The following is a 26,367-nucleotide window of genomic DNA, read 5'->3' on the forward strand; positions in this document are numbered from 1 at the left end:
TAAAAGGGGGAGTATTAGCGGACCGGGACATTTTGCCGCCTGAGGCGAACCACAAAATGGCGCTCCCTCTCCCTGCCCCCCCCCGCAGGGGAGAAGCGGAGAGTGGTGTGCCATAGCAGGAACAAGGGGAATAAAGATACTGTATACATCAGGTCCCTATAGTAAAAGCTATGGTTTTCCCAGTAGTGATGTATGGAAGTGAGAGCTGGACCCAGTAGTGATGTATGGAAGTGAGAGCTGGACCCAGTAGTGATGTATGGAAGTGAGAGCTGGACCCAGTAGTGATGTATGGAAGTGAGAGCTGGACCCAGTAGTGATGTATGGAAGTGAGAGCTGGACCCAGTAGTGATGTATGGAAGGTTGATCACTGAAGAATTGATGCTTTTGAATTCTGGTGCTGGAGAAGACTCTTGAGAGTCCCATGGACTGCAAGAAGGATCAAACCAAACCATTCGTAAGGAAATCAGCCCTGAGTGCTCACTGGAAGGACAGATCGTGAAGCTGAGGCTCCAATACTTTGGCCACCTCATGAGAAGAGAAGACACCCTGGAAAAGACCCTGATGTTGGGAAAGATGGAGGGCACAAGGAGAAGGGGGCGACAGAGGACGAGATGGTTGGACAGTGTTCTCAAAGTTACAAACATTAGTTTGACCAAACTGCGGGAGGCAGTGGAAGACAGGAGTGCCTGAAATGCTCTGGTCCTTGGGGTCACGAAGAGTCAGACACGACTAAACAACAACAACAATACATCAGGAACAAGATCTACATTGGGATGGGCTGCTCCTGTGGATTCCGCAGCCCGAGGCAGTTGCCTCACCTTGCCTCCCTGGCTGGCTTACTTCATGGCTCCTCCAGCTGCATTTGTGGTGCCACGGGTTAGATGCTGGAAATGTGCCCATCGCCCTCCTTGAGAATGCTACCTGGCTTGGTAGATCTGCACGGACTGCAGTGGCAGAGGCAGCCGGTTGAGCTCACCCTGTGGTCCTGTTCCATGTCTGCTCAGAAGTGATGCCCTACTGAGCACAATCTCCTTGGAAAGTGGGTGCTGGGCCATCCAGTCGCTTCCAAATCGGTTTTTCAACTCCGCCCTGGCTCTTACATAAGGGGCCTTTTTTAAAAACACACACCATTTTTTCAATACAAACAACAACAACCGCAAAAGACACATACAACAAAAACCATAACACTAATAACACAATTTTACAATTCAGATTTGAATGCTGATATACCTATGACTACACCTTTCTAACAATATTTTCCCACCTCTCCTCCCCCTACTTCCCACCACTGTCCGCCTTATCGCTTAAATATTCCTTGCAGATGTCTTGACATTCATCCATTCTTAATTTGCGTCGACATGTAATTCATTTGTGTGTGACTGGTCTGTCCATATTATCAATCCATGTGCTCAATGGATTCTTTTTGCGGCTCTTCCAATTCATCAAAACAAGTTTTTTTGCTTCTAATATGGTACATCCAATTTTTTTGACCCCTTGTAATCTCCCACATTTCCGGAATATAATTTAGAATTAAATTAAATTCCCCTAAATAATTTCTTTTTGTTACTTTTGATATAAATATCCTCGCCTTGCACCAAAATGATCTTATCATTAGGCAGTTAATCATCATATGTACTAAGTTCGCATTTTTACTCCCACATCTCCAGCGGTTGTCTGCACTTGTTATTTTCTTCTGGTATAGTTTTGATAGAGTCCAGCAGACTCAGAATATTATTTTCTGTTGGATAAATCTTATTCTTAGATCCATAGATGCTGTTTCTGTTGATTTTATACTTGACTCCCATATATCATTTGTTATCTGTACCCCTAATTCTTCACTCCATTTTTGTCTGTCATATTCTAAATCATATTTCTTCCTGCTGAGTAGGGTTTTATATAGTGCAAGTGTAGAGTTTTTTGTTTTTGTTGCAGAAATTAAATCTTGTAGCAGCATGGGTGTTTCCGATGCTGCTATAGCATCAGGGCCAAACTGCCTTTCCAACATGTTTCAATTGGATGTATTGCCATTGTGTTTCACTGGTTAATCCATACTTTACTTGCAAAGTCTTATATTCCACAAATTTGTAATTTTCATCAATTAATTGATTCAGTGTCAAAATACATTTTTTCATCCAATTTTGCCAAATTATTACTTGATTTCCAATTTTTAATTTTGGGTTGGCCCATATTGTTAATATCTCATGCTGATAGGGGTCATCCTTATTACCATATTTTTCACTCTATAAGATGCACCAGACCACAAGACACACCTAGTTTTTGGAGGAGGAAAACAAGAAAAAAAATATTCTGAATCTCAGAAGCCAGAACAGCAAGAGGGATCGTTGCGCAGTGAAAGCAGCAATCCCTCTTGCTGTTCTGGCTTCTGGGATAGCTGCACAGCCTGCATTCACTCTGTAAGATGCACACACATTTCCCCTTACTCTTTAGGAGGGAAAAAGTGAGTCTTATAGAGCAAAAAATATGGTATTTTTTATATTCATCCAAATTTTTATAGGTGCTTTAATAGCCTCCAGGATAATAGGATATTTCATAAAATTGGAGCCGAGTTTAATCCACCATGTAAGGGGCCTATTGAGAAGCTCGTAAGCATGCAGATTAAGAATCCGCACACTGCAAAGCTCCCAAAGCGATGCAGTTTTTTCAAGCAAGAAAACTAGAACAAAAGCAGCAAGGAACTTCCCTGGGTTACAACCACTTTATTAGATGCATGAAATGGCACCCTAGAGGCATGTCAGTGGCACTGGACCAGCTGCTTGCAGGCTCCGGAATACAAGATTGGGATCAGGGAATGGGAGTAGAGGTGGGAGCACAAATATTTCCTTCTTGGATAAAAGATGGGCAGGTGCATGGGAGCAGGTGAGCCATAGCACAGGTCAGGATAGATGCACTCACACAGCAGCCAGAACTGACTTCTGGGGTGAAGCAAGTGTGTCTTGTAGCGCAAGTGGGAAAAGATGGTAGTCTTTTGCTGTGAGAGGGCACTGCCCCTTTCGCTTGCAGTAAGAAGCCTCCACGGTTTCTACTACTGCAATTATAAATGTTGCTCTTGGTTAGAATCCTTGAAGACCCCCTGAACCTATTTTCATTTCCAAGGCAGCAGTTGTTCTGAGCATGCTCAATATATAGCAATCCAGATGGGACTAGAGAACTCCCTACAACTAAACTTCTAAACTATATTACAAGTGGTGACCATTTTGCTCGTATCCAGTTGACGCAAAACCGTTGAGGTGTGGGTCCTTTTGCCAAGTGTAACTTACCTTGAGCACTTAACTTTCTCACTAGTAAATCTATTTATTGGCCTCATGCATGTGATTGATGGGAAATGAAACCCAGCCAGAGTGTCGAATGGATCCTTGGGTTGTAAAAAAGAAAAAGCACTGAACTCCACAAACTATAAACAAGGATTAGCAAATAGAGCAACTTATTTTAACACAATTCCTCTTTCCTCATTTGAGCTTATTCATATCTGAATGGAAATTTGATACTCCGGCAAGTGTTCTATATTTTAGCTGTATGAATGCTGTTTCTGCCTACTGTGGAGTTAACAAGTTTGCACATAAGTCTACCTAAAGATGGCAAAGAGATGAAGACTGTAACACGAGACAACTCAGCAAATCCTTTGTTCCATTACTGGCGTTTTTCAAATTAAGTGCATCAATACAATATAATATAAAATATTCAAAATCCTCCAACAGAGATTCTCTGTAATCCTTACAACTGTCATGTGAGGTAAATTAGCTGCATTATCAGTGTGCTGCAGATGGAATAGGACTGAGAATGATTTGCGCAGGCCTGCCTGCTGTTAGTACGTTTGCCAGGCACTTTGAGGATAAAATCGCTCACCTACATCATGCTAAGTTGAATACTACTTTAACAGAGCCAAGTCTTAACTGATGTTGTGGGATCACTTTCAACTGATGATGCCCGAGGATGTGGACACGGTACTTTCAGTGATTTGGCCCACGACATACTCTCTTGACTCTTGCCGCATCATGACTTGAGCTAGAGCAGACTGTGGGGTGAGCCTAGGAAGCATCACAAGGGGATGATGCCAGATTCCTTGAAAGAGGCAGCTGTGGCTGCTCCTTAAACCCCTCCCCACACCCTCTGGACCTTGAGGTGCTAGACAACTAATGCTCAGTCACAAATACTTTAGGTAAGGTGCTCAAAGAGGGTGGTGTTGGGTCAGCTCCAAATGCTCTTGGGGGAAAACAGATTATCTTGGCCCATTTGCCTGGCTTCAGGCTGTTTTGGGACAGAATTGGCCTTGGTCACTCAAATGGATGACCTTGGGGAGAAGTACAAGAGGGGTAACAACAGTCATTGTGAGTTGGAAGTTGGTAGCACTGTTTCCCACTCCTACTTAAAAGGCTGAATTGACAGAACAGGGATGGGAGTTTATGTGTATACCCCACTGCTATACACAGCTATTTATTGTATCTGAATTAGGTGTGGCATTTTAGACTGGTCCTTGGGTGAGAGGGATAACAGACACTGATGCTCAGTAATAGAGACTCTGTGGGTGAGTTGTTCCCAGGTCCAGGAGTTTATTAATTCTATACAAGGCACAACTCCTTCTGAAGCAGCAGGTATGTAATTTGAAGGTGCTCCTAGATTTGTTAGCAACTTAACTTGGTATGCCAATTTCACCCTCCCCAAGACAGGGATAACTTGGCCACCATGATTCATGCACTGGAAATCTCACCAATGGATTACTGCAATCTGCTCTATGTAGCATGCAGAGACTGGTCCAGAAGCTTTAGCTGGTACAGATCGGAGTCAACAAGTGGAGCACCTTAGATGTGCATCGATTGGAGAGGGCACTGAACTGGCTGCCAGTCAGCTACCAGGCCATGTTATTAACATATAAGACCCTCACTTGGGACAATGTTACCTGAAAGACCACACTTGTCCCTGTATAGATCTGCAAAACTTCTATGTGGGGAAATTTTACTCATGGTGCCACACCCTACAGAGTGCCAGAGGCTACTGACCCTCCAAAATACACATTTCCCAGCATTTCCATTGTAGGGTGTCCTTCTCCATGCCATAGATGAAACCTCGCCCACCTGTAATTTCACAAGTTTGGTAAAGATGTATCTTTTTGCTCAGGCTTTCCCTGACCCACAAGATTGGACCCTATTATCCAATTCCTGTTTTTAATAATACTGTTTTTTATTTATTTTTATGATGTGTATTGCTTTTATGTTGCATTTTTATATACTGCTTAAATATTAAGTGGTTTAGAAATGCTTTTAAATATAAAAGATAAATGAAGCTAGTGAGTTCAGATTTGAATCGGGGAATTCCCAGCTCACACTCAACTTCCTTTTTCAAGTGATAAAAGGAATAAGGCTTACATAGTCTCAAAACTTTGACATCCTCATGCATGATGGGTAGGAGAAAATGGTCTGCTCTCTGGTGTTATCACACCACTTCTATTAGGAAAAAGACCCTGTACTTTGCAGGATTCCACAGCTTATTGTCAAGGGCTTGCAGCAGGTAGATCAGTTTATTCTGGAAGATCTCCGTGTAATTTGCAAATTGGCAAGGGTTAATAACAGAAACAACTTTTCCCACCTAAATTAGATGGCTGAAATGAAGAAAGCTAACCAAGATAATACTTGTGTGAAAGGACTGTAGCAGATCAGTTCTGCTACTGAAGACAAATTCCTAAAATCCAAATGTGGTCAGTTTAATTCTATGTCTTTAGCAACTGGTTGGTAGATCTTGAATTTGTAGTAAGAAAACAAGTATCTGCCAAGTCAGGAGCCTGTTAAACGCAACAGTTACTTGGGTTACTGAAGTTAAAACATAAAAAACAAGTTGGAAAACTGAATTATATAAAATTAACAATGGGAAGTTTGAACACAACAGAAACCATTTATTGATTCATTATTTTGAACAGTGATTACTATAACTGAAGTCTTATCAATGACTAAAAAAGCCAGACTTTCCCTGCCCACTTCATATTCTCTTTCAACCACTCAAGTGCACAAATGTTTTCCAAACCACACACTTGCTCCGTGCCACTATTTACTGTGAAATGCTTTATGAAAAGCTTTGGAGTAGATATGTTAGTAGCTTGAATCAACCTCTCCACTGCACATTGATAGTTATCATCCTTGCCTTCACATCTGAAAAAGAGTTTTCACAATCAAGAAAAGTTACAACCAGCAACCAGTCATTCTAAGATGATTAGCAGTGTTATATGAACTACCATCCTGCCTTTCCTCCCCAAATGTGCTTCAATCCTCTTCTGTTAAGTCTTTCAACTGGGAACAAACGATAACTACTGTAACGTGTCAGCAGAAATGAAGCAATTACGTGGAAGAACCAGCTCTTTTCCACAACAAGCTTTCTTCCTAACTAATGTGTGACTGATCACAATAATAATGAGGAAATGGTGCAAAATTAAAAGACAACACCAACAGTAGTGGGAGGAGAAAATTCAAAAAGACAAAATAATAAAACCAGGTTCCTACTACTGGCAACATGTTACAAAAAGGACTTTGAAGAAATTAGGTATTTATTGTATTTTATAAGTTACTGATATAAACTGATTATTCATAAGATTCTTTTCCTTGACACAAATCAAAGACATAAGCAGGAAAGCTGAGGGGAGGATACAGAATCATGCACTTGGAAAAGCAAATGAACTCACCTTTTCAGTACTATCTGAAGTATTTGATTGGAAGCACCAGGACTCTGAATACTACTAGCATTAGAAACCAAGAAAATTTCAATTGCTAACAGCATCTCAATCTCAGTCATGTAAGAGGGAATCAGAAGAAGTTTACGGTGAAGATTTCCTTCCAGTGGTGGGTAGCAACCCAATGCTAAAGCATCTAAAAAGTGACAGTAAATTATGTAAAAGAAGGTGTCAAAGTTGTACTAAACAGCACACATCTCTAGGTTTGTGTGTGGGTACTTGTATCATCTACTGCTTTATTGAAAAACAGTTTCTTCCAAGATTATTTGAGCTTCTGGACTACTTTTAACTGTTTCCAATTTCCATCCTACTATAATTGCTGTTTTGGACAGTCTCAAAAACTGAAGGCAAGGAGAGATGGGAAACCTCCACTACTTGTTCAGAAAGTCCAAAGCTGCTCTACTTATTCCTAAAAGCTAGAAAACGCTAAACTTCAGTTTTAAAGTTCTGCAATTGAAAATCTGGGACCAGACCAGCTTTTGTTTCCCCACCTCACTTTTTCCAGACAAGGTTAGCAGCCTACTACTTTTCTTCAAAAAGAGAAGTTGTCACTGAATGTTCCTTTTGCTGTAGATTCATTCTAAAGCACAAATCGAGGAAATCTAGAAAATGCTGGGTTTGCTTGGAATGGCAACACATATCAGACAGGTCTTCTGAATAATTATAGCACATGTCAATATCTTAAAGCAAGTCATAAAAAGTCAAACAAAGCCGAGTACTTCTTTAGCTATATTGTACTTTCAGGAGCTCCCAAGAGATCTCCCAAAAATAATTTTGGGCAGAATTCTTCAATATCTAGTTGTTAATGTGTAATTGTGGGTTAGAATGCAGCCTGAACTTTTCTAACAAAGCAACCTGAATCATATCTATTCAGAAGTAAGTGCTACTAAATTCAAGGTACTGTATTTTTCGCTCCATAAGACGCACCCAGTTTTTAGAGGAGGAAAACAAGAAAAAAAATATTCCGAACGAAACAGTTGATGTATGATTTTTGTGTTTCATGCTGTGGTCGCAGACATGTGATTTGACAATGAGTTTGGGGTAGCCCAATGCAAAAATCCTGAGAATCCATGTGGATCCATGCTTTGTAACCATGTTTTTGTGCCATTGTGGCCCCATGCAATAGTGGGTGCGTGATTTTTTTTTGGTGCAGGCTGTAGCCATGGACATGCTATGTGATCTGGTGAATTTGGGGTGACCCAATGCAAAAATCCTGAGGATCCATGTGCTTTTACCTCTCCCCTCCCAGGCAGCCTCCTTTATCTCTAGCGTCCCTTATCTCCCTCCCCGATCTCTTGCGGATTAGCAGCTTTGTGACACCCATTTCCCTCTTTAAAAAAAAAAAAAGAGAGAGAGGGAGAGGGAGAGAGGGAGAGAGAAAGAGAGAGAGAGAGAGAGAGAGAGAGAGAGAGAAAAGCATGATCTGCTTTTCTCTCCTGGGCGATTCAGCTCCGGGGACCACACATTTGCTCCATAAGACGCACAGACATTTCCCCTTACTTTTTAGGAAGAAAAAAGTGTGTCTTACAGAGCGAAAACTACAGTAGATTATTCCTAGATAAGTGCATTTAAGATTGCAGCATAACTGAAGTTCTTCAACTAGTAATGTAGTAGACATTGAGATCTTACGTTTATAATGTGCTCTGGCTTTAAGCCACCAACAGCCTCTTCCAAGTGCTGTGATTAATGCTCTAAGTAAATCAAATTCAACGGGAATGTTCTTTGCAAGCATGAAATCTACTACAGTAGATGATATTTGAAGCTTCTGGCTTTCCAAAGAAGCACCTAGCAGTTTATTAAATAAACTCCTGTACTGGGATACATCCAAACTATCTGCAAAAGAAAAACATTACAAGTGATCAATTTTCTTCAATTATTAAGTAGAACATTGGTTTCAGCAATATAATAGTGGAAAACTACAGCAAAGATTTCCCTCTCTGTTTTAAGATTTTTTTTAAAAAAGATCCTAGTTTCTCTCATTTTCATAAATAAATAAACTCTGCTTAGAATGCGCGCACACCCACCCACCCCGGCCACCTGAGGCATCATTTCTTCTTGTATTGGAATAACTGCACTGCAAAATGGTTTTCTGCTAAACGAAATATTTCATAAGTGTGTACACTAAGCAATAAATATTATTGTCATATTATAAATGCTACACAGAAATAGATCTTGATGAGAAGCAAAAAAAGTTACAAATATATTGTGATCCGCAAAACAAACAGCTTAAATCCTGCATCCTGAGATACATAGGTGATTGTTTTAGTAATCCCTCTAAAGGGTTTGGGCGAGCAAACAGTGAACATCTGTGCAGGCTCCCAGTATGTTTTTGAGCCCAATTAAAAGCACTAGTTTTAACTGTTAAAGCCCTTATTTGCTTTTAGCCAGGCCCCCTGAAGGACCACCTGCTCTAATTTATACCTGCCCAAGAATTGATTTTCATCAGAAACCCTTGTCCAGGTTCTCCTGCTTAGCAAGGCAAGCCAACTAATGACTAGAGAAAGGGTCTTATGGCTTCCCTAGAGAAGACTGACTGGTGCCCACACTATGATCACTTTTGGTTTTGTTAAGTCTTTGAATGTTAATCATACAATTATTTTAGTACTTTTAGAACTCAGAACCAAGTTGCTCCCCTGGCTGTTATTATGTTGTTTTAAATTGATTTCAGTTGCTGTGTTGGGTTGGCTTCCACTGTCTTGATTGTCTTATAATTGGTTTTCGTACTTACAATTTAAATTTTGTATTTTGTATTTGAATGGTGTAGAAACCACCCATATATGGGCAGTATATAAATGTTATTATACAAATATTTATCCCATTATTGCCCCTCACAATCCAGAAGTATAGGTTAAGACTTAAAAATAGTTCTGAGACCATCCAGCAAGCTTCATGGCTGACCTGGATCAGACCTAAGGTCTATGCAGTACAGCGTCCCCTTTCCCAGTGATTGGCAAGAAAGTTATGGGAAGGAGAAGAGGGCAATTGCCTTCTTCTGCTGTGGTTTTCCAGCAACTGACATTTGAGGAATTTTAACTCTAATCTCCACACTGCAAGTCCACAAAGGGTTCCAACACTGCTATATGCCAAGAAATAATCCATCTCAGTAAATCTGTTCTCATTCCAATCTCATCCAAAATTGCCCCACCATCTCTTGGCATCATTTTCAGGAGTACACATTTCCAGTTTGTTGCTCCTCTGATCATCTTTGCCCATTGTGTTTACCTCATTCATTTCCTGACACCCAAGGCCTCCCTTTACAGTTCCTTTGCCTATACCCTGCAAGCATCAAGGTATTGCAGCTTCAAAGTTTTACTGGCAGATTAAGAATATATTGTAAAGGACAGGCAGGTCAGATCCCCAGCAAAGACTACTTTCATGACTTAAGGTAGGAGGACCTGTTTCTGGAGGAGCCTTCTTGAAGGCTAACCAATAAGCTTTAGTCCCTCCCCCTTCTGATTTTAAAGGAGAACCAACCCAATGCAGACTGCCTGCACTCTTAAGAAGGCAGGGAACAAATACTTGAGATTAAAATATATGCAGTTGTACCTCTGCTTACATATTCCTATGGATATGTAAACTTCGGGTTGCGAACACAGCAAACCCACAAGTGTATGCTCCTGGGTTTTGCCACATGCGCAGAAGCGCTCAATCGTGCCGTACGCGTGTGCAGAAGAGCGCCTCCTGTTACAGACTTTTCAGGATACGGCTGCACCTCTGGAACGGATCCCGTCCGTAACTGAAGGTACCACTGTATATGAATGGCAGTGATGATGCAACATGGTATCTACCTAGATACATACTATTGCCAGGTGTATCCTGCTTTGTAGATTCCTGAAAGGTCTGACCAAAACAAAAACACCTTGTGCGTTTCTTAATTCTATAGACCTCAAAACAGAAGAGACAGGATAAAAAACAGAAAGAAGCAGTTGTTTTAAACTGAACAGTTGCTCTCCTTTCAGGAAGAGAATGGAAGGAAAACCTTTCTTATGAAATGAGCCATCTCTATCAAGAACTTGCAGCATAAAATACCAATTTATCTTAGTATCTGATTAAAAGTCAATAGATGCTTACTAGCCATTGAGAATGGAATTATAAACACTTACTACAAGAATTCCTGAAGCCTGGTAGATTTTGCAAGACTTCAAATGCTTCTCCATAACGGCTCTTTGCAATGCATTCAGATGCTATTACATATAGCAGGTTATGTCGCTTGAGGACATCCATTCGATCACATGGCCATGTTAGAGTACTTATTATCCATTCCGACTCTAGAGAGATTGATACTGGTATTTAAAAAGCGATTAAAATGAGGCCATGAATGCTGAGAAACGAAATAATATGGGGCCTTGTGAAAGATCCCAGATGACTGCCCACCTTGCATTCAGCTATTTAACAAAGAACTGTTCTCCATGCAGAGCCTGAGGAAAATAATTTTGATGTCCAGTTATGAACTACTGTACTGACCATTGTGAATCTCATGAAAATGTATGGAGGCTGCCAAGTCTTGAGTGTTATCTTGGCAGCTTATGTGGAAAACTATCAGTTTGGCCTAGCCTTGTTGACAAGCTTGAGTTCCTGACTGAGACAGAAACCAGGTGTCCCCAAGGTATTTGCACAGGATGGGGGGGGGAGAGAGAGAGAGAGAGAGAGAGAGAGAGAAAGAGAGGAGTTTAAAATGTGTGATTGGAGGATATACTGTCATATATCATATATCCCCCCTCCAGAAGCTGCAGGTCTATGGGGTTCATTTCCTGGTTGGCTACCGCTTGGAACAGCTACCAAAAAAGTGTCACTTGAAGCACAGCAGCAGGTCAGAGCAGCAGAAGCTGGGGTTAAACACAGTCAAGAGCACCAAGGGACCATTTGCACAGCACTGTGCCGCACTGTTATGGAACAGGCCATTAATCTCACAAAACGTTACATAACTAATGAGAGAAAGTTGCTCTCCTTAAAAATGCACGGGAGGTAAGGATTTGACATTTCTGCATTTAGCAAGACATGAAATATGAAGGAGACCAAATTTTAGATGACAGACAGTTCCCCTTGCTTCCTTTATTCTGCACTATTGTCAACGTACTTTAATTATTCACCAAGCCTATGTCAGCAAATTGTCAGATATATGAGTAAATGTCAGCTTGAGACTTCAACCACATATTTTGGCTCTCTCAATTTCCGCTGTAACGTTAAGGCAGAACCTAGACGTGTCATTTTAAGCCTTGCTTATTTCTGTTAATAAAGAAGTGTACCTCTCAATACCCATAATGCTCCATTTAGGCTCCTGCACTTCAGAAATATTTCCACAGCAATGTTAACAATGTGGCACCGTGATGCCAACCTCTCCTGACCAAGAAGTCCTTTCAAAAATGTGAAATGTATCTTTAAGGCATGAAGCGTATCCAGAACCTTCTTGGCCTATGATACAAAGGGGGAAAGCAGCGTAGAGAATTACCACAGTATCACTTTTTTTTGTCTCAGAATAGTTGTTCATGCACGACACTGTATATTCCTAAGCACAAGGGGTGGTGGTTGGGTTTTTTTTTGTTCTTAGCTAGCAACACTGATAAGTATGAAAAAAATGAGCATGGAAAGGAGCAGTAGATTTTACCTGCGATAAGCTCCTTTCTGCTTTGATAGGATGACATCCTCATTTGGGTTGCTCCTCCCACTTGCTTCTTTTCGGACCAGTCAGGACAAAGGACTGAAGATTGGCTGCTGCCTCCCAAAAGGGAGCCTTGAAGCCTAATTGGTTTAGCCCTAGTCTAGTGGGAGGAGCAATGTGAACAAGGATGTTATCCTCCACCACAGGAAAATATTGGTTCAGCCAAAGCACAATACACAAGCATCTTGAGCTGCACTCCCTTCACACAAGGAATTGTCTTCTGCTTATAAATTTAATTCAAGATTAAAAGGCACCAATATTTTTATACCTGTATAGTTTGCAATTTCAGCTTAGGGGTCCAAAAAGGCAAACTGCTTTGTTGGCATGTGTTCAATGATTGCCAAAACCACTTTGAACTTATAAAAATGAGTATATAGTATACCAAGCATTACCCTGGCTCCTAAGCCTTTACATGAACAATCTGGCTGGAAATTTCCAAGATTTTTTACACACACACACCTCAAGAGGAGAGCAAGCATCAGGCAAATGAGACTCTTTAAAAGCGAATCGCCAAGTCCATTTGTCACAGCGGGAAAACCTTGCCACATATATAACCAATTAACCAAGTTTAGCAAATGAAACATTTTTTAAATTTGGCATGTCCTCCATATAACCCTTAATAACCATGATGTACAGGTAAGGAAAGAAACACTGCCTCCCCTAAACCCATACTACAGTTCTCAAGAATGTGTATGCCTCTGAAAACAAGCTAACTTAGAACTACCAGTATATATAAAATCCCCAAGCATTCACAGATGCTGCTTGAAACTGCTGATCAATTTATAATTAAATCCATCCCCATTCAGAAAACATTTAAAGGCACTGTTTCTGCCAAAGTACTTCTTATGCTATCTTGCTTATACAGTATATATTGTGCACGATCAGGCAAAGTTAAGTACTTTTAAAATCCCACTGACTTAAGTAGGAGAAGTAAGCACTTTCCCACTGAAAAGAGTGCGACTTAAATTTAAATACAGCAATGCAATAACCACAATAATTGTTTGAAGCATTACAACTTGTTTTGGTCTTCTTCTAAATTGCCTATAAAAGTTTGCCAAGGTCATCCATCTAATTAAATTTTAGAGATTCAAAGTTGGCAGAAGCAAATTAGAATAATCATAGGAATGTGGGAATCATTATTGCTAGTAATTAATATGAGTAAAGGAACAGTAAAATCCCCCCCCCCCCACTGCCGAGGTGTGCAATAATTTCTAGATTAGGTAAAGGGACCTTTGACCATTAGGTCCAGTTGTGAACGACTCTGGGGTTGCAGCGCTCATCTCGCTTTATTGGCCAAGGGAGCTGGTGTACAGCTTCCGGGTCATGTGGCCAGCATGACTAAGCCGCTTCTGGCGAATCAGAGCAGTGCACGGAAATGCTGTTTACCTTCCTGCCGGAGCGGTACCTATTTATCTACTTGCACTTTGATGTGCTTTCGAACTGCTAGGTTGGCAGGAGCAGGGACCAAGCAACGGGAGTTCACCCCATTGCGACCTTCTGATTGGCAAGTCCTAGGCTCAGTGATTAAGACCACAGCGCCACCTACACCCTCAATTTCTAGATTAAGTATCTCCAAAACCATGCTCCCATTGTCATGTTACTTGCATGCTCATGTAATATGTGATAAGACACATGGGTATGCCTTGTAAGAAGCAAAGTACCTTTGGCCACTGCTGCAGTTTGTAATATGAAAACATAGCACCGATACCAATCCTTCCCAATAAAGTTGTATCTGTCTCATTGTGACAAGGATCAGCCTTAACTAGAAAAAACAAAAACAAAAAACATGTTGCTTCAGATTTCTTGAAATAATGTTTTTCAATGGAGGAACTAGTTAAATGATTACCCATTCCCATATGTGCCAATGTGACATTCATTCTGGGTAATAAATAATCTCAATTATTTCCCATGAAAACAGCTTTTTTAAAGACATACAATAAATGTAGCAGATTAGCAGGCTTCCATCTTCAACATGCTTACTAGGTGGCATGTCTCACTGGACACATTGGGACTAGTGTGCATAGAGTTATTATGCTGTAACTCTGTTTTGAAGGGTGACAAATAAGGCAGGAGAAAATGGCACAACCACACCACATACGGCCCATTTAAGGGCCAGGAAACCAACACCATCAGTATGGAGCCAGTTGGCTCAGATACGTTAAAAGCTAAATCAAGAGTGGGGAACCTCAGACCTTGGGGCCAAATGCAGCCCTTCAGAACCTTCCCCAGGCTGCATCCTTTGCACCCCGAGTATTTTTTTGCACCCTTTGCATCCTGAGTATTTGCATTCCTGGCTGGAATGTCTCCTGGAACTCTGATGGCTCTTATTTATCTGGATGGAGGATAGAGGGGGGTATTTAAGTGTGAGTAGAAACTAGCTTACTGCCCCCCCCCATTACATTTGTTGCTCCACTCACTTCTGCCTCTGGCTCTACTCAACACTGGCATGTGGCCCTCTGAAGGTGGCCCAGAAGGAAATGTGGCCCTTTGGCTGAAAAAGTTTCCCCATTCTTTTTTTAGATCATAAAAGGCCCTGGGCTTGTTTCAATTAAGTCTACAGAGTTTAAGCAAAGTAATCAAAGTTTGGACACGGCAATAAAGCATGACTAATTCAAAGTCAAAAACAGGAGGTTTTTATTTCCTCTTCTTGCATGTGAAAGAGTACACAAGCCCAATGATTTCCATAGGTAGTACCTAGAATGTGATATTATTGTTTAGCTCTATGTCCAAATTGGCCTAGTGAGTGGCAATGTCTACTACTGTACGCCAGGATACCAGCCCTTATCTTTTTACATTTGCAGTGCTGAGTACTTAGTATTGTGGCAACAGTAACATAATAAGGTGCAGATTGTACCAGCTATTCCCTGAATCCCATTAAAGGTCCCTTGATGGCACAGTGCAGACTCTTCCCAGCTGGCCATGATGGCTTTGTGTGTTCTCCTGTCTGGAAATGCCTTATCAGATAACTTGTGGTTTGGCACCTTCTTGGCATGTCAGGGACACCCTTGTCTTCCCTGGGTTTCTATTTGCTCTCATGGGAACTCTGGAAGTGAGGACTTGCTTAAAAGGAACTGCCACATGCCTGACCAGGCCTTCCTCATTGAACTTCCTCATCCACCCTCCTATGGTTTAGTGCAGGGGTCAGCAAACTTTTTCAGCAGGGGGCCAGTCCACTGCCCCTTAGACCTTGTGGGGGGCCAGACTATTTTTTTTTTTTTTTGGGGGGGATGAACGAATTCCTATGCCCCACAAATAATCCAGAGATGCATTTTAAATAAAGGGACACATTCTACTCATGTAAAAACACACAGATTCCCAGACCGTCTGCTGGCCGGATTTAGAAGGCATTTGGGCCAGATCCGGCCCCTGTATCTTAGTTTGCCTACCCATGGTTTAGTGCAAGGTTTCCCAAAAGTGGGTCTCTAGCAGTTTTTGGATTACAACTTCCATCAGCCCTATCTAGCAGGACCAGTGGTCGGGGATGATCTGGACTGTTGTCCAAAAACAGCTGGAAATCCTGGTGTAGTGCATTTCACTGAGGCTCCATACTGGCTGGTTTGTTCTCAATTTTACCAAGTCAAGTGTTTGGTAGGCTTTTGCCTTTCCTTCAGTAGAAAGCCTACTTTGATAGGAGTTTGTTCTCTTTCATCATAACTCTGGCAGAAACTGCACTGGGCAGAATCTCCAATGCAGGGTGGAGCCTCATATGTGGTCTTGGGGGCAATGTTTCAGGTCTCTGCCATAGCTCAGAGGCTCAGGCCTGACATTGCTCACCACAGCTTGCCAGTGGGATCCTAAATGCATGGCCTGTGCTATAGCGGGTTCTTGATGCTGGTTAACTCCCAAGTGCCTTAGTGGTTGTGCTAGGATGGGTTAGCAAACACCAGGGAGGTCTTTTTGAATCAAGAACCAATCCTGCCCCACTGCTATGTCAACATCCACTTACCTGCTGCAAATAATGAAGTTGTGGCCTGCTTTTAAACATACATGGCCTGCTTTTAAAAACATACATGTGTTTTGGTCTGTGCTCTGTTCCCTTGTCCACAGCCTACTGAACATACCACACAATCAGAATATAAGGGTAATGGGTTGACTCCTCACACTGCAGATGAGGCACACATATCAGTGTTAGATGAACTTCTGTGGATGCACTATTTAAAGATCTCTCCATGCCTGTGAACTTCCTCTAAAATCTCATTGGGTTGGTTTGCTTGTGAAATATTTGTGATGGTGCTACACTTGGAAGAGGACTTGGGGGTGATAGTACTTGCTGAAATGATATTTTGGTGAAATACCCCTAACTTTTCTTAAAGTTCCCTTTGCATGTGACTCCAGAATAATGGGCAATATTGTACAAATTTTACCTGCAACTGCAAATTCACAAAAAGGAACGCCTGGTCTCTCTTCTGTCACTGAATCGGTCAATATGTTAGCAATACACAATGAGTACTTTTCAAGGTCACCAAAATTTTCACATCCACTTCTCACATTAACGTATAAAGTTCCCAGTTTGGCCCAGTCACCTTTTTCTTTGCAATGCTGTTCAAAAAGTAATAAAATGTAAATAGAATTATTCATAATTTAATATGACCACAAACATAGTAAACTTAATAAGCATTTGAATTTTTTGTTTTAAAATTGGAAGTGTTATCTCACTTTAGTAACTTGGGATTTGTTTGTAACTTTGTCACTGGGAAACTAGAAAATTTTATAAGATCTTTCACAACCAAAGCATTCTAAATAGTTATTTTACAAAGAACTGAAAGATAAGTCTTCCAATTATTCTTCAAACAATACATATTGATCAGATATTATTCTTGCAAAATGCAATCTAATTTTCAAATAGGGAAATATATAGTATTATCTAAAATGAACTGCCTTAAGCAGCTGACAGATACTTTACATTTTGTTTAACAGTAGCGTCATAGGGACAAACAAAGATGCTGAATACAAAGATGTTTGGGTTTCTATTTAGCTTTTTAAACATATACAAAATGCAGCAATGGAGGTTGCAATCTACCTCAGGCTAGGGCTGTGCTACTTGTTCCCCTTCAGTGGGTTTTCCAATGAAAACCTTGGATGCAGGTGCACCCACAACTTTTCTCTCCAGCAAAAAGCTGCCAAAAAGTCAAGTTTTCGTCATGTGCAAGCCTAATATCATTCACATTTAGTACTTCCAAAAGCAGCTACCATCAGGACTGATTTCTTCAGGGAAGGATCTTCTTGGACAGGACTTATTAAGATCAACAGATGACTTTCTGTTCCAATTAAAAAGATGAACAAGATGCGGTGCCATGAAGTCACCAGACACATTTGGCTGGCACACTGTATAAGCATTTGAGTCAAGCTTTCTGAGAAGCAACTATGGTTGGAAAGAAGGAAAGAAGGAAAGAAGGAAAGAAGGAAAGAAGGAAGGAAGGAAGGAAGGAAGGAAGGAAGGAAGGAAGGAAGGATACCCAAGATTATGAAAGATGATAGTGTAGCAGTCAGGTGAATTGCAACTGCTAGCTAGGAGTGATGATGAAGCAATTAATCTTCAAGCTTTTCACATTGAATACTTAACAAATACATCAATGTGATTTCTGAGACTGAAGATTGGGGGACATTTAAGCAGGCTTTAGCAGTCCAGGTTCCTAAATCTCTCACCGCCCCATTTATTTCTCCTTTTGGAAGGGAAAGTTATTTCCCTCCATATTTTTATGAATACTTAACCACCAAGAGCAAATATGACATTCAAGCATTTAGCAACCCAATCGCCATGTGATATACAGAAGCAAGGTCTACTGATTCCAAGGTATCTTTCTTCCATTTGATTTGATTAGTACTGAGATGTCCTCCCAAGCTTGCTTTTAAAACAATGAGTATATACTGTACCTGAAATTCTGCAATTGCTGAATCCAAGCCACAAAGGTTGGCCTTATGGAAATGTCTTGCCTGAAATCTTAGGAACAAGAGTTATCTGCTTTTGAGAAAGCTTAAATTTGGAGTTAACAGAAAAAGCAACAAGTGACTTTCTAAATAATTATATTTTGCTGCACTCCCCCTCCCCAAAAAAAAGCATACACTCTGCAATCAAAATATGATCCAGTTTTTTTTATCTGCTGCATGGCATGGGTAGCATACAACAAAAGTGTGCACCTGGATACTTCATAGTGTTATATGTTTGTGTGGTTCAGTGTGGATATCTTTGTGTTCCTTCGAAGCCTATGATGCTGTATATGTGAGGTTAGAATGTATGAGAGGAAACCTGTGTGAGACGAAATCAAACCAGTTCTTAAGTTAAGATAATTGCCTTAGCTAGCCAGTTAATTACTTCCATTGACATGTCCAAAGAGGTTGCTCTGTTCCCATAGACACAAATGTGTGGGTCTTTTCCCACCTCACCTGGCGGTATGCTACATCACCCTAGGGCAGATAACAATAGGCAAAGGGGGTAAGGCTGTGTGCGAGAGTGTTTGGGCCCCTGCTGGACCCAGAGCTATGTCCTGGGGATCTCCCTCAGAACCTAACGGGGAGGCAAGATCTGCTGGAATGTTAATACTGCGTGAGCCTTTCCATCCTATGCCCAGCTTGTATATATGTAAATAAAACCATATATTCTAAAGATGCCAGGCTCTCCACTGACCTTCATTCTAAGGAAACTGAACCCTGGGCAAGCACTGGTACTGCTGGAAGTCTCTTGCCACTTGGAGACTGGGGTTTACACAACAATAATATTGCAAAAGGTTTGAGGGCACAGCCTTCATAATACTTTAAATATTGGCAGATGAAGCAGCTCATAAAAGATGCTGACAATGCTTACTATAATGAGGGTTTAACACTGACATTACCCAAACAGCATCTCCCTCCTGCTTCCCCATTCTCCTACCTGTTGTGGCCTCGGATTTGGTCCCTACAGTCTAAATAATTACCTCTTTCTACTCCTAAATTCACCCAACAACTCTGCATACTTACTGGGGATTGTGGTAAGCATAACCAAGTGTAGCTCATTAATTACTTAGTTGGGTTTTGCTCCAATTCCTCCTTCCTCTGTCCACAAGCTCCAACAGAAAGTTCAAGTCCCAGTTCAGATGCAATGACCATGGTTTGTTTTATTAGATGGAAGATTAGCATTATGCACTGTAATGAAGGACTTCCAGGGTTTCTTAAACCGAAGCTTCTCTCTTGCATCCAAACTGGGAAACTGGTTTAACTAGGATCTGATCCTGGTTTTATATCCTATCTTGTACTCTGAGTGTCATACTACAGTTCCCAGGTTTGGATATAAAGAGGAAGTATGGTTTAATAAACTGAGACCTAATTGTGAAGCATGAGCAAAAGGAGGAAGCACATAAGCAAATTCTAATTCTCATTTTGGGTTTGATAAACCATACTTTATTAGACCAAGATTGTTATGACTGAACCAGACATAAAAATTCAGAAATGGGAGATCTTTATCACATTGTATGTACTCATTTGAAAGTGACATTGCCAAACTAAGAAAACTCTATGGACATATAAAAGGAGAAGCTTTGAGAAAAAAGTGTTTCCAAGGCATGCTCTGGTTCATGGGGTCATGGAGAGTTGAACACGACTAAGACGACTAAACAACAACAAAACAAAGCATAAGAGCCCTCAATGGCAGCTTCCAAAATAAAAAATAAATAAAATCAATAATATAACCCAATATTTAATATTGTCATCTTGTTGAGATCGAAAAATAGTTTATAAAATGCGTAGACTGGCATTTTATGGCACAAGTAGTTGAGAAAATATATTTTATATTTTAGGTTTAATATAGATTGCATAAGAGATGAACATACCTGGACAAAAAAACAGCTTGTTCCTGACTGGAAACTTGTAGTTGGTTTAGGAATGAGGTGATGCAGCCAATGTGCTCGTCTTTAAAAACCATTCCACCATCACAAAGCTATGACAAAGCAGGAAGGAAATAAACCCCAAAGCACCAAAAACCTGAATATCACTGAAGACTTCCTAAGCAATTATATGTTTACAATGTTCTGTACAAGTGATTAACAATAGACAGTTAAGTAATGCAACTATGTATAAAGCAGTGTTGGGCAACTGGCTTTCAAAATCCCGCTGCAAGTGATCAGTTTTGTTATCTGGCATGAGTGATCTTTCCTTCCCCAAGCAGAGAAAGAAAAGGGGTTGGGTTCAGGCTTCACCAATTGTCAGAATTTCCCGCCAACAAAATATTAGCCCTAGTGTATGCGACCCTCAACAGCAAAGAGGTTGCCAATCTCTAGTATAAAGCCTTATATAACCTATGCTCTGGGGATAAGGGAAAATTGGTGGAAGAATTCTATAGCTAAATGGATTTTGGAGGCAACAGCATTCCCAACCTCCAGCCAAATTCTGTTTAATTCACAGTTGCACTGACACATAGGTAATGCAAATTATACTATTCCTATGGTAAAGCCAGGGCTTATCATAACATGAAGCAGTCACTTCAGTCAACAGATTTTAGTTTGGATGCCAATTTTGTGCCTCTTGCTAGTAGACCTCTGTGTTATGTAAGAAGGGTGTAAATTTTGATTTTTTTTCTTGAGGTATAAAATGTCTAAGGTTAGTCCTAGTACTGACCGGGTTGAGTCTTCTAAATACTATGATGTTATAGCCTTTGCAGAGGCCTATAGAAGAAGCTAGTACATGACAGCAGCTTATGATCATGTAAAGGGATGACCCAGAATTCTATAAAGCTGTCCAAACTCTCCAAATCTTATACCGATTTACAGTACAAAATTCAGCTGCAATCCTCCATGCTCCCATTATATATATATTTTTAAATTCTTTCTCCCTGGTATTCAAGAAAGCATCTTTCAAAACAGTCCTTAATATTACAGGAACAGAAACACCTCCATGGCACTTTAGTCAGTTTTAATCATCTGAACAAACTGCCCAATGAACTTAGTTATATAAACAGTAACGTAACAAATAAATGGGAATTATATATGCCACCTTGAGTTCATTGGAGAAAAAAGGTGGAATATAAATGCAGTAAACAAACAATAGCTTAGTATACTATCTGCAAGGCTGATACTATTTCTTGGCTTAAGTTTTTAATTCTATGTGTATTGACTGTGAATGGTAGAATGTATTTTCAATAAATATGCTCTACGTCCATATACAGTCACACCTCGGGTTGTGAACACTGCGGGTTGCGCGTTTCCGGGTTATGGACAGCACCAAACCTGGAAGTACCGGAATGGGTTACTTCTGGGTTTCAGTGCTCGTGCATGTGCAGAAGTGCAAAATGACATCATGTACAGAAGTGCCGCATTGCATCACGCGTGTGCAGATGTGGCGCCGCAGGTTGCGAACGTGCCTCCCACACGGATCACGTTCACAACCCAAGGTATGGCTGTAACTTTCTTTTGGAGTCAGTTTTTAAAAGGGGTTGACCTTTGAACCCACAACCTTCAGCATGAGAAAGCATAAAATCAAATAAAAATGAACATAATTTATGTGATTGATAAGATGTGTAGAAGAAGCAGATAAATTTATGCAGAAGGCAGAATGACATTTAGGATAGAATCAAATAATCAAAGTCATACCTTACAAGAAATGTCAATTAACTCAGGCACTAAGACTCGTAGTTTCATGGACGCCACTTGTTCAAAGACATTGAGGAGAATGTCTACAGTTGGCTAAACAAAAATGCCTTAGCATTAGAGCTAAATACATTAGCTGTAATTAACAGAACTTCAAGGAACAATTTCAATCTGAAATAAAACACCTGGCTCTCGTATAGATGGCTTCCAAGAGTTAATCATTACTCCATGGCATGTGGTTGCTACTTCTGAGTGACTGGGATACTGCACCTGTGCAGTATCACCTGTCCTGGTGAACCTCAAGCACTGGACAGGCAAAGTGGTGGTGGTGTGGGAAGTTAATTCTCTGTGGTGACTGCCATGAGTGAGGCAATTGGGTGGTTGATTGGTGGCTGTGGCAAGGGTTGCTGCTGTGCCAATTGGGCAGACGCTTCTCTGCTTCTGTGACGTGGGTGATTGGCAGAGTTTGTCAGTCTGTTGAGTGATTTTTGGCATCCCTCCCCCCAAAAAGCTCAACAACTCTGGGCAATCTCCCCCCATTTTCTTAAATTGGAGTCTCCAAAAATATATCTTATACAGTGGTGCCCCGCAAGACGAACGCCTCGCAAGATGGAAAACCCGCTAGACGAAAGGGTTTTCCATTTTGGAGGCTCTTCACAAAATGAATTTCCCTATGGGCTTGCTTCGCAAGATGAAAATGTCTTGTGAGTTCCTGCGGGGTTTTTTCCCTTTCCACCCCCTTTTCCTAAGCCGCTTATCAGCTGATCCGCTAAAAGCCGCTAAACCGCTAATAGCGCTAATCCGCTAAGCTGTCAATGGGCTTGCTTCGCAAGACGAAAAAAACGCTAGACGAAGAGCCTCACGGAACGGATTAATTTCGTCTTGCGAGGCACCACTGTAGACAGAAAAATACGGTATCTTCCAAACAAGTGATTTTTTTTCGGGGGGGGGGTCGGGGTACTTGATCTTAATAACAACTTAGGTTTAAAAAGACTAATAAATGTATTGTTTCACGAGCTGTTATACGACTGAGCCAGCTTCCTCAGTGTCATGAACTTTTCTGGGTATTGCGTGTAGATATATAGATAGATGAGGAACCAAAGTTCTGCTGCCTGCTTTCTACCTGTAGTGTTTCTCCAAGAGAGTTTGGCTTCAAGAGGAATCAGGCCCGACTCAGCCATTTCCAGCTAGTAGACTCCTGATTACATCAGCTTCCCAGGGAAAAGAAACACTGTCTTGGGTGGTGGCCCCCCAAAGGGAGAAAAACAAAAGGGATCATCCTCTTGATCTTTTTACTGATTTAAAGCTAGTCTGTAAGGTATGATTGGCTGACATGCCATTACACAAGGGAGTGGTGCCTGCCGACCTGAAGGAAGCAGTGATGCAACAACTCCTAAAGAAATCCCACATGCAGATTTCCTGGCAACAACTGGCTGAACACTAATACTCCCACTTTGAGGCAGGTAACCAAGAGGATTGTGGCACTTCAGTTACATACAGTGGTGCCCCGCAAGACGAATGCCTCGCAAGACGTAAAACTCGCTAGACGAAAGGGTTTTCCGTTTTTTGAGTCGTTCCGCAAGACAAATTTCCCTATGGGCTTGCTTCGCAAGACGAAACGTCTTGCGAGTTCTTGCGAGTTTTTTTCCATTTTCTTAAAGCCGCTAATAGCCGCTAAGCCGCTAATAGCCATGCTTCGCAAGACGAAAAAACCGCTAGACGAAGAGACTCGCGGAACGGATTAATTTCGTCTTGCGAGGCACCACTGTATGTTCTTGGACAAGATGCATTATCTAGACCAGGGGTTGTCAACCTGCTCTCTACCGCCCACTAGTGGTTGTTTCAGGATTCTAGGTGGGCGATAGGGGGTTCTACGGCACAAGCTGAATCCTCCTTCCATCAAGCACTGGTGAGAGGTAAGGAAATTTTACCATCAAGAAAGATGCATTAGTGGGTGGTAGGCATAAAAAGGTTGACTACCCCTGATCTAGACCTATTTCAGTCTGGGTTCTGGCTTGCTTCGAGACTGATTTAGGCTGCATCCACACTGCAGTGCACTCCGTTTTCCTGATGTTTCTCTGTTATTTTGCACGTTATACTTGAGCTTTCACAGAACGTAAAAGTCACTTCTGGAAAACTAATGGAATGGACTACATTGCAAGTTTAGTTTTCAGCCCGCTTAACCCGAAAATCAAAGGAGTTTTGCACAGCAATTTTCCTGCCTTTTGGTAGGTTCATACCGCAGTCACTCACGTGTTGAGTCAGGTACTGCACTTCCCTGGCCATTTAAAGGCTGTCTCACCTCCCTGCCCCACTTTAATATTTTTGGCTCTTGTAGATTTTTAAAAATTATCTTATGATTTCCAAATTAATAGCTCAGAATCAAAACCCAAGAAAACAAAATTGAGAGCTTATTAAGATAAACACATTACAAGTCATCATATCATGAGTAAGAAGGCCTTTTAAGCTGCAGTTGTATACCCATTTACTCAATGGGACTTACTTCTAGGTAGACATATATAGGCTTCACTAATAAAAAATACCAAGTTACTTACCAGTATTTTAATCATTATGCTGGTGTGGAATACAAGAAATAATTCTTTCAGCAAACAGCACTGGAGCAAAGATGTTAGCAGGTTATTTAGTATTTGTGAATCCAAGTGCTTTTCAGGAACACCATTTCTGCAGTAATCTGTAAATACCTGGGCTAAAAAAATGGGAAATTTAAGTGTGAAATTGTTTTATGTGGCATACTACTGAAACATTAATTAACACATTTTTAAAAGGCAAAAATGAGTAAAAATGAAGCACTAAAAATCTATTTACTGGGCAAGTGCATTTGTAATGTTGCAGTACCTATGAACATATGAAAAGCTCCTTTATTTCTCATCAGCATTATTTCATGATCTGTTGGATGAAAATAGCTGTACCAAATTTTGTTCCTTTCATTTACAACAATTGTTCTAGTAGTACATCTTGGATCCGAAAATGCTCGCATCCCTAGTCAAGCCCAACGAAGAATTAATTTAGCACTTTAATCTGTAGGCCACATTAATATTTACTGGTTCATAACTTCACCTAACCAGGGGACGCAGGTGGCGCTGTGGGTTAAACCACAGAGCCTAGGGCTTGCCGATCAGAAGGTTGGCGGTTCGAATCCCCGCAACGGGGTGAGCTCCCATTGCTCGGTCCCAGCTCCTGCCAACCTAGCAGTTCGAAAGCACGTCAAAGTGCAAGGAGATAAATAGGTACCGCTCCAGCGGGAAGGTAAACGGCGTTTCCGTGTGCTGCTCTGGTTCGCCAGAAGCGGCTTAGTCATGCTGGCCACATGACCCGGAAGCTGCACACCGGCTTCCTCGGCCAATAAAGCGAGATGAGCACTGCAACCCTAGAGTCGGTCACGACTGGACCTAATGGTCAGGGGTCCCTTTACCTTCATAACTTCACCTAAAATGAGAGAGGGATAGTACCTACTAAAGCAAGCACCTCAGGAAGGATGCCTCAATATGTACAATATCCAAAAGAACCTTATTGTGGGGAGCATATTAGGAAAACAAAATTTCTCTCTCAACAGCGAAATTCACTACCTTGAAAAATGTCATATAGAGCTTCTGCAACAATTTATCTGCATATTATTGTTTTTTTAAAAAGAATTAAATTATGGTAGGGCCTTGGTCTCGTATACATATGTCCCAATAATGATAATAATACTTTCTGTTTCAGCACCGAAGTACTAATATAATAAAGCCCACAAACCAAAGAACTTTAAGCGCTTATGCCACAAAAAAACCTCATTCAGGTTAGAATTCTAGTTCTGAATAGAGTTCCAGATCTAAGCAGAACTATCCTCTTATTTGTCTACAGGCTTTTGCCTTTATGATCTACATATTAGATTGCCTATCAAAAACTATTTCAGAAATGCTGTGCTAGGATACATGTTAAGAAACTATGCAATGTTAACAGCCAAATTTCTACTCAACTGTATAATGGAATGTATTATGTGGTGTGTTACATATGGCACCGTCAATCTTCAAGCAAAACCTATATTTTGTCTTATAATGGTGATTATATCATACCTGCACGCTGCAACAAAACCTCTTCACCAATACTTATATATGTATTAAGTATTTCAGTGAAAAGCTGGAAAATAAAATAAAACCACAAATCTATTAGAAATATATTACAGATAAACTTGCCATCTATTACAAGCGTATTACAAGTTTCCAGAATGTGAGGATCCACAAATGATCTATATTTGGTACAACTAAAAAATAATAATCAATACATATTAAACTGTAGCTAAGAGTTAGATGTGGACAAGAGTGTAAAGCATGAATAACTTCCACATGGAACTGCAACAATTGTTTTATCATTATTACCACCCCTGTGCACAACCTTTTGCTTAGTATACTAGCCAAACC

The 26,367-nt window shown here is 40.9% G+C and overlaps 1 protein-coding gene across 1 annotated transcript in view; it reads right to left on the minus strand.

Annotated features, from left to right (window-relative positions):
* Positions 1–5,884: 5,884 nt before the first annotated feature.
* Positions 5,885–26,367, minus strand: part of TOPAZ1 (testis and ovary specific TOPAZ 1) — a 38,282-nt gene continuing 17,799 nt past the window's right edge. The window contains exons 9-20 of the mRNA XM_079947146.1: positions 26,023–26,086; positions 24,502–24,653; positions 21,950–22,042; positions 20,195–20,301; positions 18,267–18,333; positions 16,757–16,931; positions 14,054–14,154; positions 11,980–12,145; positions 10,837–11,001; positions 8,363–8,566; positions 6,686–6,869; positions 5,885–6,158 (exon numbers count right to left, since the gene is read on the minus strand). Of these exons, the coding sequence (XP_079803272.1) occupies positions 5,960–6,158; positions 6,686–6,869; positions 8,363–8,566; positions 10,837–11,001; positions 11,980–12,145; positions 14,054–14,154; positions 16,757–16,931; positions 18,267–18,333; positions 20,195–20,301; positions 21,950–22,042; positions 24,502–24,653; positions 26,023–26,086 (1,677 nt within the window). The 3' untranslated portion in view covers positions 5,885–5,959. The remainder of the gene's footprint in view (positions 6,159–6,685; positions 6,870–8,362; positions 8,567–10,836; positions 11,002–11,979; positions 12,146–14,053; positions 14,155–16,756; positions 16,932–18,266; positions 18,334–20,194; positions 20,302–21,949; positions 22,043–24,501; positions 24,654–26,022; positions 26,087–26,367) is intronic.

The sequence above is a fragment of the Podarcis cretensis genome, assembly GCF_951804945.1.
Source record: "Podarcis cretensis genome assembly, chromosome: 12".
Taxonomy (NCBI): domain Eukaryota; kingdom Metazoa; phylum Chordata; class Lepidosauria; order Squamata; family Lacertidae; genus Podarcis; species Podarcis cretensis.